Source organism: Harpia harpyja, chromosome 16, assembly GCF_026419915.1.
Source record: "Harpia harpyja isolate bHarHar1 chromosome 16, bHarHar1 primary haplotype, whole genome shotgun sequence".
In the NCBI taxonomy this organism is placed as follows: Eukaryota; Metazoa; Chordata; class Aves; order Accipitriformes; family Accipitridae; genus Harpia; species Harpia harpyja.
In genome coordinates this window covers 22,899,137-22,918,827 of record NC_068955.1, presented here as the reverse complement: position 1 = coordinate 22,918,827, position 19,691 = coordinate 22,899,137, and the positions used below count along the sequence as shown (strand labels likewise).

At 42.5% G+C, this 19,691-nt stretch overlaps 1 protein-coding gene across 1 annotated transcript in view; it reads right to left on the bottom strand.

The window, feature by feature from the left end:
- TEAD1 (TEA domain transcription factor 1) overlaps positions 1-19,691 on the bottom strand; it is a 168,754-nt gene that overhangs the window by 102,383 nt on the left and 46,680 nt on the right. The window contains 2 exon segments of the mRNA XM_052811074.1: positions 10,523-10,556; positions 10,558-10,778. Coding sequence (XP_052667034.1) covers positions 10,523-10,556; positions 10,558-10,671 — 148 coding nt within the window. The 5' untranslated portion in view covers positions 10,672-10,778.

Sequence of the window (19,691 nt, the reverse complement as noted above, 5' to 3'; positions counted from 1 at the left end):
GAGTCGATGCCGTGCCTACCAGCTCTGTGCATGTCACACTCGTAGAGGTCAGTGGGAGGCTGTAACCTGGGACAACTGCTACCAAATGGGGGCTGAGAGAGATCAATAGCCTTTGAGGTGGCCAGGCCAAGCCAAAGGGTTTTCTGAATTGTCCCACCTGCTAATGACACTCCTCTGGCAAGCCAGCTATATAGATCCAATAGTCTTTTTTCACTGCCTCGCAGGATGGAAAATTCTGTGGGTGGCTCCTCCATACGCTATCCCTTACAGTAATTCTCTTCGGCACTTTCACAGCCTCTGGTGATTAGACTTCCTATAGCTAAAAATACACCATGCAGTCTAAATATGTAACAGACAATATATGCCTGCATACCTCACCTGTCTAAATATATGCCTACATATCTATCTAATAGCTACTATAAATATGAATCATAATATTTCTTTGCAGATAGCTCTCACATTAGGTTGCTTTCAGTTGCCAAAGCAAAGAAGGAAGCTTCCAGCCAAGAGGTAGCCAATTCATTGTGTGTAGACCTCCTTGTTGAGGTCTCTTAAATACATTTTAATTGGCTGGAAAGGAACACATATTCACACACATACACATATTTGCATATATATGTGTGTGCATATATGTAAGCACTTATTTCACCATTAATTGTACTAAAAGGTTTATTGCTGACAGTCTATCCAAGGAAGAACTAAATAAATGAAAATGCAAATCTTGTTCAAAGAATTAAATGCTGAAGTTACCAGATCACATTAAGGCAACTGTTAATATGATTCAAAGACTACTTTCACTATGGAAAATTATTTTACTACTTATCTACAGTTGTCAACAATACCCATAAACAACAGTAAGCCTGCTGTCCCTGACCACCTGGAATTTGAACCATTTGGGTTAACATTTTCTTTTTCCCAGTGTCTCAGACAGTAGTGTTACCTGTTAGTTTAGGGGTAAAACTGATGCTGAATCTAAGTGGCTGAAGATACTTATTCATCTGTGTTCCCTACTCACTTGCATTGCTAGCATGACACAAGAGGCCATTTAAACTATGATTTCTATTTAAGTAATGCTTTTCTTTTCCATGCTAAACAAACACCAGTTGATGTTAAGGTGTAAGTAAGCAAAAGTGAAGCAGCTTCAGGCAAATAAGCTTGAAATGTTTTAGTTCTGCGGCAATGATTAGACATGCTGAAAAAGCATTTCGTTCCTTACCTGCAAATGTAGTATAATCCACCTCATGTACTTCCACACAGATTACAGGAATATGGTCCCCAACACCCTCAGGCATATATTCTGTGCTGCTGTCCCCAGAACTATCAGACATCAAGTCTGATACTGTTGCCTACAGACAAACCAAGATTCAGCCCAAGCCAAATCCATCGCTGCTTGTTGGGTCCCCTGTCTATCGCCTCCAAGGAGGGCAACGAAACAAGGAATTGGGTTGATGATCTGATCTTTTTTGGTGGCTCATACACATGGTAACCTCTGGCAAGCTTACTGCCCCCTTGCAAAGGCAGGCCAGTTTTTTTGCTAAGTTTAATTCTGTGCCAAGTTCCTAAATTCTATCAGAGTTTGTGGGTGCAAAACAGCCCAATCTCTGGATTTCTCTTTTTTTTTTTCCTTTAAACAAGACAGAAAGGAGATCTCAGTAAAACCACGAAACCTGCCTACATCCAGGAAAATCCTCAGGAGGCTTGACCTAGTTGGAGATGGCTGTTGTAGGAAAGCTATAATTAAGCAGTTGCGATAGTGACGCTGACTTCTCACACCAGAGAATGTGAGTGTTGACCACAGTTTCTATTAACAGTGCTTATTTGAGTCCTCTGTAGGTAAAATTGTAATGGTGTTTGACTGACATCCCAGCAACTCCCATGGTGTGCAAGGCTTTCGCAGGGTTTCAATTTCCTCGTGAATTTAGGATGCATTGTTGTCCCTTTTACAAGAGGTCTAACAAGCCATGCTACTTCCCTATGTTTAAAAGAGCATTCACGAGATGGAATTAGCACATTTATGTTCATCTCTCTCCTCCTCCCCCAGTTTGTATTATTTTTGCTTACAAAAACATGTCCTTTAATCATCCAATGTAAAAATTTTAGTATGCCTAGAACAAAACCAGAAAAGCTTCAGAGGAGCCTTTTTCTATTAGCTAAACCATTACTTCTACTGAAAGTCTGTAAACTGTTAATCCATTAGTGTCCAATTCCTTCAACTATACGGTCAGACTAAAATAATCTGGAAGCTCAGACTCTGAAGTGTTTCTCTCTGATGTTCCAGACCAAGTGTCCCATATTAAATTGTTTGTAGGATAGGAAAAATATTCATACAATCGTATGACTACAACTTCTCAAGGGCTTCACAAAAAAAATGCTGAATGCATCTGTGAGGAAATCCCTGTAAGACACAGTTAAGATACATATTAATTTTGAATAGCATGGACCTCAGGGAATTGCGTAAGACTCATGTCACAACAACCACAGCATTTACTCTCCAACAGTTAGCCTGGGCTTACACCTGTGAGGTGTGGGATGGGATATAAGCCTGCTCCTCAGGAGACTGCATGTCCCCATCTCGTGGTTTAACCCCAGCCAGCAACTAAACACCACGCAGCCGCTCACTCACTTCCCCCCCACCCAGTGGGATGGGGGGAGAGAATCAGGAAAAGAAGTAGAACTCGTGGGTTGAGGTAAGAACAGTTTAACAGAACAGAAAAGTAGAAACTAATAATGATAACAGTAACACTAATAAAATGACAATAGTAATAATAAAAGGATTGGAATATGCAAGTGATGCACAAGACAATCACTCACCACCCACCAATCAACGCCCAGTTACTCCCCGAGCAGTGATCCCCCCTGCCCCCACTCCCCCCAGTTTATATACTGGGCATGATGTCACATGGTATGGAATATCCCTTTGACCAATTTGGGTCAGCTGCCCTGGCTGTGTCCCCTCCCAACTTCTTGTGCCTCTCCAACCTTCTTGCTGGCTGGGCACGAGAAGCTGAAAAATCCTTGACTTTAGACTAAACATTACTTAGCAACAACAGAAAACATCAGTGTGTTATCAGCATTCTTCTCATACCTAACTCAAAAACATAGCGCTGTACCTGCTACTAGGAAGACAATTAACTCTATGCCAGCTGAAACCAGGACACCCCCGAAAACCAAAGACGCTGTAAAAAGTTGTGCTGCCACTGTTCTTTGTTCCCTGTAGTGTCTTGTGATCGCACCCACACTGAGCAAATCCACTACGGGAGAGGGGGAACATTAGGATGAAGTTTCCCTCCCAACGTGGTTCAGATGCCTGGCTTTCACCACTCATCTCACTGGCCCCAGCTCCGCCTGGCTTGAACAACCGGCTAGGAGTCTCCGATTCCAGCAGCTCTTAGACGCTGGTGCAAGCCATGGTGATGGTGGTGGTGCTGCTGGTGCTTAAGGGGTCAACTTTTGATCAATTTTTTTCTGTTACTGGTCATGTAAGATGCTCTCTGCACTGTCCAAGTCTCTCTCTTTATAGAACAACAGTTTCTATGTTTTCTTACCTCTTCTGCTTCCATAAGGATGCCCAGAACAGGGGTGTCTAACATGAATATAACCCACCTTCCACACCCCCCCATAAGCACTTTACTGGGGATGTGGGTCAATGGGCTGCTGCTATGATTGTGTGAGATAATTCAACTGGTATTTGAAGCTGGTAACAAAGGAGACACTTCTACCATAATCTCATACCAGTCTCATGAAGAGGAATCCAAACCTGACAGCCCATCATAACCCCCAAGAACATGTGGGCCTTAGTTGTCTAACTCAAGTTGTCCCCAGGTTGCCTGAACCAGAAGGTGTTCACCTAACATGCTTCTAGGAGGGATCCCAGTTCTGCAAGGAATGAGATCAAATAAATGAGCAAATTTTCTTTTTTGCTATCTACATGCAGGATTTTCAATTATCTTGAGCTCTCAGCACTATGCAATGAACTAACACTACATCAGCCCAATCAAGGCTGTTTTAACTACCTCCTAGCATGACAACCCTGTTTCTTAAGGCTGCAAAACTATGCCTTCTGCAATTACAGGATCACAAGTTCATCTTGTGAAATCAGTGCTGGAAGAAAATTGAGCTAATATAAATCATACTAGACAATAACCTAAACCTATCCTGGATGTTCTTCTAGTGAGGTTGCATCACTTCAGTGCTCTCATGCTAACATGCGTCATTTCTAAACAAGGGTTTTACTAAAGGAACAATGTCATAAAGGAAAAACATCCTCTTACTCTGTTTAGTATAGCCATTTGAATAGGACTAGCCATTAAATGACTCTTAAGTAGTCAAATGCCTGATCTGAACCTGCCGTTGTAGCTTCCACTTAGTTCCAGGCAAGAACTAATGTTGCTAGTAACTCCTCTATACAAGGGTACCTACTAAACACTAGAAGACTTGGGCAGCAGCCGTACGGTTTACTTGACATTGTTTCCCCACAAACAGGCTACTAACAACTGTCTGTGAGTTCTTCTTTATATGGATGACTGAAGAGAACATACTTAGTGAAGACAGGACAAAACCCAAAGTGCTAAAAAGCACTTTTCCGAAAGATGTCCTGCTCTTTTTGATGCATAATTTTTCAGCAAAATTTTCTAGTACAACTTCCCATTTCATTTAGAATACATCATCCTCCTGACCCAACACAGCCAAATGAAGTACTTGATTGCTGTGCCATGTATGACCTCGCACAACATTACTCACTCTTTCAGATGTGGTGCTTCCCACAGCCTGCTCTCTTCTGCCTGCTCCCCAGGTAGGAACTGATACCCTTATCATACACAACTCTTACAGTCCCACTTAGATTTTCTCTTGAGGATGGCAGCTTACAGCGGGGGGGGGGGGGGGGGGAAGATTTTCTATCTCGTGAAGAGTCTGCCACTTTATCCCAAACCATTGAAAATTTACTCTTGAAAACCCAAATAGAAAGATTAAACCCTGTTCCCCCACATTTCAGAAATCCTCGACAACAAGTAAGCCCAATACACTCCGTTTCTAATAACAGCAGTGCCTATTGCTCAGCTCACAAAACCAGATTGCCTTCTTGCAAGCACAGCATGCTGATGTTGCAAGAACATCACCAGATTGCAAAAACGTTTATGGGCAGATTTGTTCATAATCTGAGTAATTTACGTAGTAACTTTTCAAACAGACACTGTATCTTTGGACCTTCGTTTTCTTCACTTTTAACTGATTGCTCAGCACACGCTTGCAGCTTGCCTTCATGCATGCACTGTGCCATGACGTAATACAGTGAGCAATCACAGGATTGCAAGACTGTTTCTAGACAGATTTGTTTACAATCTAAGAAACCCAAATAGTAACTTTCATAATAGGAGTCCTATCTCCAGTGCATATTGTGTATGTTGCTGTGAGACCAGAAAGAAAAAAAATAAAAAAAATACAAGACTATACCTTTGTACAATGATTGCAATAACAGATGAATAAACATGCAACCTGATACTTCACATCTGGTATTTCATCACTCCAAATACCTTATTCACATTCAAATATATTTAATACTGTGGAAACTTTATAAGGTAGTGATGTCTTTATAGAGGCAGTAACTTGCATGGAACTTTTAAAATTAAAAGCAATAGTAAAAATAATTTGTAACATGTTACTGTATTCTTCATAAAGCTAGTTGCCTTGCAGTTTCCTAATAGAAACCCAGAAAGACACCTACCTAATAATAGCAGTTAGCTACAGAATCACACAAACCTACAGAATAGGATTTCTTTTGCCGATGTACTAGTTCAAAGTTCAATTTTAATATTCAATTTGTACAAGGTGCTTTGGAAATGAAGACTATTATTACTCATCGTGCAAAAATTCTATCATCTGAGCAGAAGTTTTTATGGAAGTATCATTTTCCCTTTACTGTCATGGTAATGCAGGCCAAGAGATTTTATGCATGACCTAATAAACATATACAGCAGTTTTGAAAGGCTGCTATGCACCTTCTCACGTTAATTAGTACTCATTCTTCTCTGTAAAACAACTAAGCACACTACAAAACTTCCTTTTTAAATAATCATTAATACACTCTTAAGTAGTTTTGTTGCAGAGATGAATACCTCCAATGTAAACCACAATGACTAATTTCGTTGTAATTGAAGAGCTGTTTACAGGTCTCGAAAATTAAGATTAAACTATTTTCTTGTCTTAAAGGCAAAAGCCACCTTTGCTACCTTGAGGCTAAGTTAGCAATGCCGATAACAACATGCCTGCAGGCGTTACTACACTTGCTAGCAACTTATGTTACTTTGGCATTGTCCCTAAAGCTGCACTAAAGCTACGTCTTGCTATAGCTAAATTTAAAAAAAAAAAGATGAAAACACACACACAGGGCCAAATCCATTCCCGTGGTAACTCCAGTGACTTCAGTGTTACACCAGGGATAAAAGTAGGGCTGCGTTTCACAGCAGCTTTCATTCTTGTAATCTTTTCCAAAACACTCTCCCAGGACCAAAGACAAGCACAGGCAAATATCCTGCCAGTAAGTGAGTTCCCAGGAATTGCTACAAGTAACTAAACTGTCAGCAGTAAAAGACCAACAATTGGAACACAGTACGAATACAGGACAGCCAATGCCCTCTAATGGGCTAGAGTTTTACTATGTGCTGGATAAACAAGGACACAGAAATTCATTGGAATTGCTCTCTGAGAGGGAAGGCAAATTATAGGGTGTCCCACTTCTTACTAGTGGATGATATTTGTGTTTTATCAATACTTCTTTTGAAACGGTACATTTGAAAAAAATTCTTACCAATACCTTGCAAGACAAATGAAAATGGGTCTGAGTCGAGTCTTTCCTCCATGGGCTACGCTCAACTGCTTCCACAAAGCATGTGAGCATCAATTTATAGATGCATTCCTCTATCCTTCTTCAAGCTTTCATATTTATTCCCTCCTCACTTTTTTTCTATTTTATTTACTACTAGTCAATACTGTACTAGGAGCAAAACCAGAACTGTAAGACCATCACAATCACACAAGCGCACACACACAGGAAGGGGGAAAAGGAGTGACGGGTAGTGCTTTCCTGCAGAAACCTTATCACTGGTCCCTTGGCCTTACAGCACACTCCCTTTCTCTCAAGAATTTCCAAACTACGGTTCCTGGAATTTACCCCTCTGAACCAAAACAGGCGTCTTTGCTTCTTACCCAATCTCATTTCCTATAAATTTTAAAACAAGTCTCCTTAAGTTTTTATGTTGTTTTCTGAGGGTTTCTTCAAGGAGCCATAACCCTGTGCTGGTGGCAGGGTCAGCAGCAGCCTGAACTGCTCCTGGTCTCGCACAGGTCTCAACTTTGTCCTTACAGCCGGAGGATGCCCCAGGGCCAAAAAAAAGTCAAGATAACCCCTTCCCCCTCCCCAGCCACTGGGCCCTGCAACCCTTTTCTGCGGGGGTAGGATCAAAAGTCTTTTGTTCTCCTCATCCTCTGGTGCCGCAAGTTACTTTTTTGGGAAGGCAAGGGGAGAGGAAAACGCCTTCCCCTTCCCTTCCCTCCTTCGTCCAAGATCACAGCTGTAGAGGAACAGCTGAAGCGATTCAGGCTGCCCGGAGAGGTCACAGACGTCCCTCGGTACCACTGGGGCGGCTCTGCCAGTGCAAGCCACGCTGCTGCCGCCCAGATGGCACCGCGGGCAGGCACCCCTCAGCCACCCAGCCCGCACCACCCCACCGCCCCCCCCCGACCCCCGGATTTCAAGCCCCCCAGTCCTGCTCAAGCAATCCTCCAGGTCCCCCCCAGCCGACCGACCAGGAACCTGTACACAGCGCTCTTAGAAACGCCACTTCTAAGGACGATTTTAGACCACCACAAAGAACAGTGAAGAAACTCTGGCTTCTGCTTACACAAATGTCGCAAAGCTCTCATTAAATCAACGGCAGAGACCTAAAATCTTTCTTTAAGCAAAATCTCTGCTCTTCTCAAAGTCTTTCTGCAAAGATAAAAACCTACAATTGCTTAACTTAATCCACACAGATGATCATTATATTTGCCTCCGTAAAGATCATATTTGTTCTAGTGCCTATATCTAAAGGTAATTTCAGTTAGAAAATGAAATGGTGCTCTCTTGACCTTTTGTCTTACATGGTTCATGAATTACTGACACATTACAATATCCCCCAACACTATGGAAGCTTAGAGATATTGCAATGTCTCTCTTGTAAGTGAAATAAACTTGGTATGCCACTAAAAGGCATTAAATTATTTTCATTATGCCACACAGAATCTAAAACACTTACACTGTTTTGATTTCAAAATCCTTGGAGAACAATTATGCTCTCAGGGCCATAAGACTCTATTAGAAAGTCCTCAGAAACCTAGCATGGTTTCAATAAATCCTCAAACGCTACAAAGCAGTTACTCAGCTTGAAGAATGAAAACATGAGTTCATCCACTGCAAAGACAGGATGTAAATTCTGCTCATACAGTACCCTGCACTTCCTAACACATTTTTTTCTTCTCAATCTGGGCAACGCTTTAAGTCAAGTTTTCAGCATCAAACGCGCATACCTCCTTTTTTACTGAAAATAAAAAATACTTGATTTAGGATGAGCATAAATAGATGAGATGTGCATATATGCTTACGGTATTACTAGTTAGCAGTATTAATCAGCAATTAGATACGCATAAATAGTTTTATACGTATATAATTTAACAAACGTTAGCATTCAGGATTAGAGAACCATTAAATTAAATCAGTGATTGTTAAAACAAATGGATAAGTATGTTAATTTCTTTCATTTACACGAGGGCACAAAGAACGCTTCAAAACACGAAAAATCAGATTTCAGGGGTGATTGCTGTGGTTGTAGGGATCCCGATTTAAACAAACGCAGCCACCCTTATTTTGGCCGATGAGGCTGTTCAAGCCTAAGTAGAGCTTTTGAGCATAACTACACAATAAGCTTGTTTGTATATACATGCTTACGTCCTCCTAGAGAGAGCGCAACCTTCTATTTAAGCAAATCATCTCCCCTTTCCGAAGGAAAAATACCGCCACCGAAACGCAGTCAAAACAGGCGGAAACGGGCGAGGAGGAGAGGACAAGAGAAATGATATTCCCCCGTGCAGGGAGAGAAGGGGCGGGGAGCGGGGGGAAGAGAGAGAAAAAGGCAAACACCCAAGCAGGAAACCGGGGCCCGCAACTTTCTGCCAAGGGCAGCTGAGATGCTTCATCACGACTCTCTTTTTCCAGACGCGCCCGTTTCGTGTGGCCGCCCGGCTCCCATGGCAGCTGCGAAGGGAGGCCGGGGGGGCCGGCTCCTGCCCGCCCCGACCCCCCCCCCGCCCCGCCGGCAGCGGCGGCAGCAGTGTCCCTCCTTCCGTGACCTCGGGCGGGGGGGGGGGGGGGGGGGCACAGCTGGTGGCAGCTGCGGCACCATCTGCTCGGGGCTGCGCCCCCGGGCCGGCCGCCCCCTCCCCTGGCCCCGGGACAGCCCGGCCAGGTAGGGGCAAGGTCGCCGGGAAGCGTGCTCCCCCCCGCCGGGCACAGCCACCGGCCGGCCTCGGCCGCCCGCGACGAGGAGTTTGCGAAAGAGAAAAGGAAAAAGCGGCGGCGAGAGAGAGCTCGGACGGGCGGGACGAAAGCTACAGAGCCCCGGACAGGGCGTGCGGATGTCAGCATCCCTCCGCGGAGCGTGTATCTGTGGAAGGCTGTCAGCACAGCATCTGATTTGTAGCCGTTTGCACGGAGGGAAGGGGAACGGGGAAAAAAGGAAAGGAAAGGGAAAAGAAAAAAGGAAAGGAAAGGAAAGGAAAGGAGAAAGGAAAGGAAAGGAAAGGAAAGGAAAGGAAAGGAAAGGAAAGGAAAGGAAAGGAAAGGAAAGGAAAGGAAAGGAAAGGAAAGGAAAGGAAAGGAAAGGAAAGGAAAGGAAAGGAAAGGAAAGGAAAGGAAGAAGGAAAGGAAAGGAAAGGAAAGGAAAGGAAAGGAAAAGGAAAGGAAAGGAAAGGAAAGGAAAGGAAAGGAAAGGAAAGGAAAGGAAAGGAAAGAGAAAGGAAAGGCACAAAAGCACCCCTAACTCGCCTCTTCCATCGAGGGGCTTCTGAACACAAAAAGAACTTTATCGCTTTGCAATATAATATTGCACGTTCTGCCACCCCAATCGTGCAGACTGTATTTCCCGTTTCCCTTTCTTTACCATTTATTGAAAAATAAAGAAAAACGCTTACTTTTTTTTATGCTCAAGGAGTGACACGTTTAAAAAGGTTCTTTTAAAACGTTCCCATTCAGCCACAGCATAGCATTCATTAAAGACACAATATTGCTTCCTAGTGCCAGTGGTGAAGGGGCGGGTTCCGACAGTCCTGAGCAACGCAGCAGCCCAGCTGAGCGCTTTCAGCTTCACACATTTCTTCAAGATTTACTCCAAAAGTACCAAAATCAGAGCCAGGGATTTTGTGTAAAAACAAGCTGGGCTTTACAGTTCTCATTAGGACAATTATTTCCAAAGGCTAAATGTGTACCACTTACCATACATTTTGCCTTCATCTGATAAGATGATTTTTCCTCCTCCCACATGGTGGATAGATAGCTAGAGCCTCCTGAAAGCTCTGTTCAATGTCAGGGCTCCAGACACCTTCTGCATCATTGTCAATAGGTTTATCTGCAGAATCACTCATTCTTTCAATATCTTCGGCAGGACTCTCGCTGCCGCCTCCAGCTGCTGGGCTCAATGGTGATGGCTGGGGTCTCCAAGCCTAAGCCTGGAGTCTTAAAGGAAATAAACCTACAAAACAAACAAACAAACAACCCCAAAAGGCATTAAAGACATGGAACTTCAGGCAAGCGTTTTCTCTCTACTTCTGATACTAAGTTAACAGCAGCTGAACAGTAATGGCAATAACACTAGAATGGGAAGCACCCAGGAAAAGTAAAAAATTAATAGCCGTTCTACCTCACATCAGCAGAGGTGGAGCGATAAGGTTGTCAGAAGGGGAACTCTTTACCACATTTTCTGTGTGTGCAATTACATAAAGGCACAGAGCATCAGGTTATTTTTCACAGATAGTCAAAGTTCGGGGAAACTCTCCAGCACATGACACATTTCATCTGGCTGAAGACTGGCACCCTTAAAATAATGAGCCAGATCCTCAGGCGGGGGGTAAATCAGCATACTTCCACTGGCTGGAAGGGAGGCACACCAATTTACACCACAGCGACCACCAGAGCCTAAAACCACTTGAACCTAAAAACAAAAGCAAAAACTATTGTTCGCATTCATCCAAATGTCAGTGGAGTAAATGGAATTACACTAGTGATGACACAGCTCAATGTGATTAACTGGAAAAGGCTGTAATTTTCAGATCTTACCCAAATAAATAATACAATCAGAACCTGAGCTGCATACAAACAGAAATCTTTAAAATGATAACACTAGAGAAAGGAATTACAAGAAAAGATATATACTTTGCCTGTTTTAAAAGGTCTCTGTCAGAGAACCATAGCAGAACAAAAATTACAAGCTTCAAGTTGCTGAATCAATTTAATAAGAAATAATTTAATATAGCTGCACCTGCTCACACCACCCAGAGCTGCAGATCTGTCAGTGTTCCTTTTATATTTTTGAGAGAAATACAACTCTGCTATAAAGACTTGCTCCAGGCAAAAAAGCTGCTCTACCAGACCAAATTCACCTCTGGTGTAATTCTTCGGGAAGTCAGTGAAATAACACCAGGAACAGATTTGGCTCAACATGTCTAGGCATAATGCAGTTTTATTTTGAAAAACGAAGAAGTTTGGTGACTCTAACTGATCTAAGTAGATGGGAGTGTTCGAACATGCAAGCATGAGCTGCACACGCACTTAAAAATCCAGTTAGTTGGCTAAACACTCAAAAACCCCTCAACTATACCATTTTTATTCTTCTGGGGGAGATGAAAGCAGGCCCTTTCCACATGCAGAAGAGAGGGGCTTCCCCTTCTGCACACCTCCATCCTCATGCTGATACGTCTCTCCTCTCAGTGGGGTCTCAGTACATTGTAAAATAACAGGTGAAAAGTGGCAGCACAGCATTCACCCACGGAGAAAGAAGGGGAGGCTGTACCTCGGAGGCTGTGACAGCTCTGACGAAACACCTTTGGACTGGAGAACTCCCTGAAAGAAGAAATATTTACAGCAGCACTCACCCAAACTAACCAATCACTAGAGATAACCAAAACCTGATAGTCCAGTCCCTTGGAGGCTACAGCGTCTTGCAAAAAAACAGAGCTGAAACTGGGGAAACGGGGAGTAGTCTCAGTCTCGCTAACCAACGTTGCCAGTTTGACATCCAAAGTATGGGGTATTTCCACTTCTCCAGGCTCTAATAGGAGCTCAGAGGGATCAGTACATGCAACATGGACTCCCGAGAACTTTATTTTCCTTACTTGCATGTCTGTCTTTACAAAGAGGCATTTCTTAACTTCATATTAGTTTTAACATTGCAGCACAGCTTATGAAAATGTTAGTGCCTACCCACCGGTAATCTCAAGGCTAATCAGTGTCTCAAATGCCTTTTAATAACTGATAACGAGGGAGCAGATGGATTCACAGGGAACCACACACAAATGATAAGTGGGTGGGAAGTCTGGCTAAATACAGCACACATTGCCTGGGAAATCCAAAATGTACAAAATTTTTAAAGTCTCATCACAAAAAGGGAGATGGCAACCTCTCTAAAATAGTGAAACACCATCCTTCATAATTCTCAGAAGGCTGAAGCATTGATTTCAACCCTTGCAAGATTTGAACCTTGTAGCAAGATTTAGCCAAAACGTAAACACAGCAATACTGGGAAAGAACTAACAAAACCAACCATGTCCACTTAAGCCTTCAAATACAGGGGGAATTTTAGGTAAACGAGAGGTAATTGAATGTTGACTGGGATAATTAGGGGGGCTGCAGTTTTACTGCCACAGTGCAGGGAAAAATGGCTACTGGAGATTTTATTGGCCCCATGTGATCGAGACCACGGTTTAGCATTTCACTAGAAGACAGCACCGAGTGGGGCTGTTTACTGGGTCAGTTCTTCAAAGGTGACTCAGGGAGGAAATCCTTCCCTTCCCCGATCCCTGGCATGACAGCATGCAACGCACAGCACAGCCATGGGCATCTTTCGCTCAGCCCAACCACCCTCTGCTTACAAAATCTGCCACAGTCATAGCCTCAAGTCTTATTATCATCTTATAAACCAGCCCTTGTTATTACATTACGCTGAAATAATAATTAAAATGCACACAAGGAAAACAGAGAGGCTCTAAAGTAATTAATGGTACTTGATATTCATGTTAGATCTTGCATTGTGTTTACTGGTGAATTTTCACTAATGTGCTATCTCCCTTCACATTCCTTTTTACCTACTTGGATATCATCTTGAGGCATTAGTAGCTACTATTGCAGCCTGTAAAATGTAAGACAACCAAGTGTTTCTTCCAGAACATCTGTACAATAGGGGCGGGGAGCAACCTGCTGGAAAAAAAACCACTCGTACTAAAGGTTGCTTTTAGTGATTTCCATTTTGGTGAATGCTGACACTGCAGATCAAGCTAGAGGACTAAGGAGCAAAACCCCTTGTATTAGAACCACTAAATGGCTCCCTCTTATTTCAGGAAAATAACGAGCTACTCAGTTAATCACTTCCAGCTCAGCTCTACGTATCAAAAGGCAATGCCACCTCCTTCGTAGCTTGAATTCTAAGGACCCAACTGTGATGAAAAATTTCAGACCTGTTATGCTGGAGTTCAACGTGATTATCAAAAATAACACAAGCTGTCAATAGATGAGCTTTGTTGCACGTTTCTAATGTGCTATAAATCTCATGTGAAAAATGTGGATTTACAGCCCAATTTAAATTTATAAAAAAATCAAAAATAAAAAAAAGCAAGCCTTCCTTCTATCAGCAAACTCCAAATCTTACAATACCAACTTTCAGTGCAGGAAGAGTTAATCTCCTAGAGGCAATTAACCCCACCCCCACCCTCCCCAAAAGCAGAGCTTGCACACATGACAGATCAAGTTGAAGAGTTCTGTATTTGCTTTTTATCATGTTAACTTTTAGAGAACCAATTTCGTGCTTGTACTTTCTGTTAACAAAATTAAAACACCTCAAGACTACTCACAAAACCAACAACAACAAAAGCCCAACCCCAAAACCAAAACCAAAAGCAGATTTTGGCTAACCTTTTGGTACTTTCTAAGATTGCTTAAAGCACACTGCTGCAGTTTAGGAGGTCTCTCTTCAGAGTTTCCCTTTTAACACCAGTCTCTCTCTCTTACATATTTCAAGACAGATTCCCCTGTGCGTAAAGCTCTCTTAGTTGCAAACTTGAATGCATCTTTCTTGCAGCCGCTTTCTATTCTCTCCAGTTAAGTAAATTCTAAGTATATCTGGTTTTCTCATGTAGTTATTTGACACCTTTGCTATGCATGATGGAGGTATGTTCCCCCCTCAAACAACTCCATGTTACATTTAGCAATGGAGAAACTATTAGGGACAATACTGGATTTTATATATACATTTTATAGCCAATCCAGTCAATACAGCTTCATGAGGTACAAGTTATGACTTATTTTCATTATGTTCACTCAGTAGAGTAACTTGAAAAGTTATTTTAAAAACTCAGAGAAACAAGGATAGCTATTGTCAGAGCTGATCAAACCAATGAATTTAACTAAAACCAAATGATAGTCTGCAACGTCTTATCAAGGGAATGATTTCTTTGCTTGCATAAAACATTCTCTTATGCCTTCACTTTACGAGCAATGCAAACCTGGACTTGCCCAGAAAATTGCTGCTCACAGACCAACAACTGAGATCAATAGCTCTTCACAGGAGTGTAGGACAAGTGCAGATTTAAGGCCTTGATATATTTCATATCCTTCAGTACTTGCACAATGAACTAATACGGAAACATTGTCTTTCAAAAGTCATCAGAGCCGAATCTTATTTTACAACATCTTGCAAAAGTTAAACCATTTTCTCTGTTTGTCCAATTAATTTACTTTCTTGAATTTCAGTGTACAGGTGCTGAATGGTGCCTTTACTGAGGTGTCACATAACCACTGGAAGAGGATTAAGACTCTGCAGGTTTTGGTGCAGGAACATGAGAAAGACTAAAAACATGCCTTGATTCTGAGAGATGTCTGAGAAAAAATGATTACGACTCCCCAGTCTTCTAAATTGTGTCTGCTTGAAGGGGATCAAGTGCAGATATTTTTTATATAATCTGCAATGGCACCTGCAAGAATTTGCAGGTGAGAAAGCACCCGTGCCGTTATCCACACTGATCTTCTGGCTATGAATGGCTGCAGAAGGCTACCAAATAATTCTTACAACCAGCCCAATATTTCTAAAACAGATCTTTCAGAAAAATCTTAATTCTAAAGGTAAATATTTTGAGTGTTGAAGTGGTAAATTACACTTTTAAGAATATACTTTATTTTTAGTTCATGAATAACTTCATCTTAGCTTCAGTTATATAAAAACAATGGGACCAGGGAATCCAATAAGCTTTTTATAAACATCAAGACAATAATGAGCAGATGAGTAAAAACCAGCTAATTCTAAATTTGCAGACGGCAAATTTTCTCTCAAGGCTTGAAAACTTACAGGCCCATGGGATTTTCCTTCTGCTTTGTTCAGCAGTACAAATCCACAGCTGGAGCACTAAGGCTCTGGAGACAATCCAGAGGAAGAAAGTTATCAGATCTAGAAAACATGACCTACCAGGAAAGGAATTAGGTTTGTTTAAATTTAGAGAAGACTGATGTGAGAAGATAACCACTTTCAAATAAGGAAAAGGTAACAGCAAAGCAGAGAAGCAGCTCTTGGCCATTTCTACCAAGGATAAGACAAGAAGCAAAGACCTTAAGTTGCAGCAAGAAAACGGTAGGTTGGGCATTTGGAAGACAGTTCTGACCCTACCAACAGTCACACATCAGAAGCGATCAGTCTGGGGTGCTGGGGAACTGCTGGGGGCAGAGAGGTTGTTAAGAACAGGTGACACAAACATTTCTGAGGAATGATGCAGCTACGCTTAGCCCTGACTGAGGTAAAGGAACGAACTAGATGATGCCATGAGACTCGGCAGCCAAGACAGAATGTAAAATGCCCCAGCAGAGGGAAATCTGCCGTGGGAGCACATCCTTGACCAGGCATGGGGCAACCCAGATGCCCAAGAGACTTCACAGATGTCCTAGTGACCAGATAGCTTTGTCAGCTGCGGGGCAGAAATCCAGGGGAAACCCAGCGTCCTACCACCGATGCCTGTGGAGCTACATGCTCCTTCGCTCTGCATGGATTCCTTGCACAGCTGCGGGGCAGTCTGCTGCAGGAACATCACTGACAAAAGCCACCCGTGAAGTAGCTCATCGAGATAGGCAGGATGGGGAGGGAACGCAAACCCCCAGGCTGGGGAGAAGAGGGCTCCTTCTCCCACCAGTGCTCTCTGTGGGAGTTTTAGGAGATGAGGCCGCCTCATCCCCAGCCACCCTGTTCTTCCCCCCCCCCATATCACATACAGATTTCTCAAGCTCTTTCTGCACTGATTAAAGTAAATATGGAATTGGTGGAAAGCTTGAATTTTGCTAGGATTTTATGTTTCTACTTTGCCAGTAAAAGTATCTTTGCAGTGTTTATACAAGTCAAGTGATATGTTCAAGCCTTAAAAAAAAAAAATTACTTTTTATTTAAAAGCAAATTCATATTCTGGATTTTGTAGCTGTGATGTGTAAGTGTGTATGGATTTTTCTGATTCTTTGAGGCACTCAAATGGCGTTACTTTCAGGAAAACATTATATATATTCAAGCCAATTTATATATAATTTAGTTTTATGAGGAAAAGATATAAAACAGTACAAAGAATAAAAATTTAAATCATTTACAGAGCATCCAATTGCAAAATCATTAGCTTAAAATTACTTTATATTGTATTTTTGTTACAAGGTCTACTTATCAGTAATTATTCTCTCTAAGAAGAAAGAGCACCAGGAGAGAGAAGCAGCCCATTTCTAGGATACAGTATTCCTTTAAAACTCAGCCAGACTAATTCAGCCATTCACTTTTGCCATTGAAATGAAATAAAAAGAGTTTTTCTCCGACTGCATGAACACTTCAGGGAGAAATTCTGATGCTGTGCTTTTTCGGCAATCAAATAGTTGCATGTAATGATGCTTCCATGTACTTCCTATAATTCATATAAACTAGTTCTGTTCTCCTAGGATTCAAGTTACCATTTCTCACTTGGGAAGCAACCTATTTACTAACTGCAAGCTACCTACTTCAGATTTGTCTTTGGGATCTGTGGAGGAATAACATGATCAGTTCATCTACAGCTACAGAGCACCTGTGAAAAGCAGCACGCTCTTTTTTCTGAAGCGAGTGCATTATGCAGTGAGTGAATCCAGGCATTGTTTTCTTACCCTCAACTACCGCACTCAGGGTATGCACAAAAGTAGCAGGAAGACAGACAGTGCCATGCCAGTGTGTAAAATACCAAAAACATGTAACTTAACATCAGTAAAGTGATGGTTTCCTTCAAATATAACTCCGTACCCCGCTCATCTGAGAAGATTTACATGTGTATTTTCACAAACTGTGAGGAAACTTACCAAACAAAGAATTACTTAGATCTGCAAGAGTAGGCAGCATATAGGCCTAAATGTGAATTTAGGATTATATGAACTATTTCTAAAAAGAAACAACGCATTCTCCTTGAATTGCTCATTTTTTGCTTATAGAAACAGATTACTCAGCAAAGAGTGGGCTGATGTTAATACATGGGAATTCTTCTCTTTGCAAACAGCTTTCGTCTGTCTGCACTCTTTATGCAGCTGAAGAGTATTTCGTACCACTCTGAGGGCCTCATTTTTTTTTTTCCAAAAGCTGCTTTTGTTGATGTATAATTATTGTTGTAAGGGTGCTGAGTCGTTGACTCCAGCCCAATTTTCTTTTCCATTAGTTTTAATTTCATACAATTAATAAAATGGTTCATCTTCTCAGTGGTGAAACAACTGGATTCTGACTGTGACTGCACCACACTCATGGGCTCTGTCGGCTTTGTACTGGCTCACCAAGACGCCTTCCTCAAGCAGCTACAGCTTCAAACCATCCACATCTAGCTAGTGCCCAGCAATCCAGTGTGCAAAGTGCTTTGTAAGGGGCTACACATTACTCATGGTCCATCGTCTGCACTGATTACCAGGTTATCACCGTGTAGGTGAATCTTAACATACCCGTTGTGAAACTCTATCTCATTACGATCACAGCTGTTTCAGAAACAATTCCTTCCTCGTGATACTGAAGCAGTCACATTCATCCTAGGTGCTAGCACTCATTTACGCCCAGCTGGTTTCAATTATAAGGGTGTTCCTGGGATTTAACCCAGCTCAGATACTGCATTGTGGTGGTAACCAACAAAGATTATTCTAAATATGACTTGGCACTCAGTGGAATGAAGAATAGCGAGCATCGTGTCTGACTTGCTTTTGCTAATTACCAACATGAAGCAAAGGAAAGGATAAAATATTTACCAGCTCTCAGAAGGAAAAGCCATTCTTCCTGCAACTGCAGGAGGCGACTGTGCAACAACCCAGCTGCTGTGCTCTGCAGCGGGAGCTGATCATGCACCTACTGTCACCCAACAGGGATGGCTTGTGAATGGCAACGGCAACATCTATTACGTGTGTTACACCGTGGCATGCTTACCGCAGCTGTATTCCAGCTGTGACTTTTCTATGGCAAGAGCTGCTATATTGTGAAGTGGGGATTATTAATACTTCACCCATTTGCCAGTTATTCAGCTTTTAGGAGAATGCTCTGTGACCGAGGCGGGTCTGCCCAAACCTGGGGGGCCTCCGCTCCTAGGGCAAGTGAAATGGCTTGGGCTGGCTGGAGGACAATTCTTTGGCACTGAAAATACCAGTCCCCAAACTACTGCACTGCAGCTCTGTAAGAAACACTCCCCAGCCCTGAGACCCATAAGTAGAGGCCACAGTGTAGTCCCTCAGGGTAAGGTCTGCAGCCACTGCTTTGCTTAGGGTGTGTTTATGGAGCATTGTGTTTGGCAGTTCACTATAATTCATTCTGCTGCCAACACATGTAAACAGAAAATAAAAACTAGTATATGTAGCTAGCAGGACAATGGGCTTTTTTTACGTACAAGACTGGAAAAGGAACCAAAAATAGCTGCAGTTCTTACTTACATGCAACATGTGTCTGTTCCCTGAATGCCTTAAGTTCAGTCACCCAGTGGAGGCTGAAGCAGGGGCTCAGTCTGCACAGAGGCTCTGTGCCTTCCCAGTGACTCCACAAATTATGAATTATAGTATAAAAGCCCAAAGAAAACAGACGCTGGCCCTCCTTCAGCTCCAGTAGTGTTCATCTCTCCCTATCCCTCCATACACATAACTTTGGCATCCGGACCTGGATACAGACACAAACACCCTGAATACCTTCGGAGCTAGCCATCCTGTGCATCTAACGGTGGTTTTGCCACTGTTTCAGTCCCATCTACCTGGGAGTATGTGAATGATGTAAACACACTGAACGGTTTTCATATGTGCAAACAGACTATCTCTTCTTTGTAGTTTGTTGTAACTACCTTCCCACAGCATCGCTGAGCATGACCAGTTATTTTGTACCCCAAAAGCCAAAATGGAACTA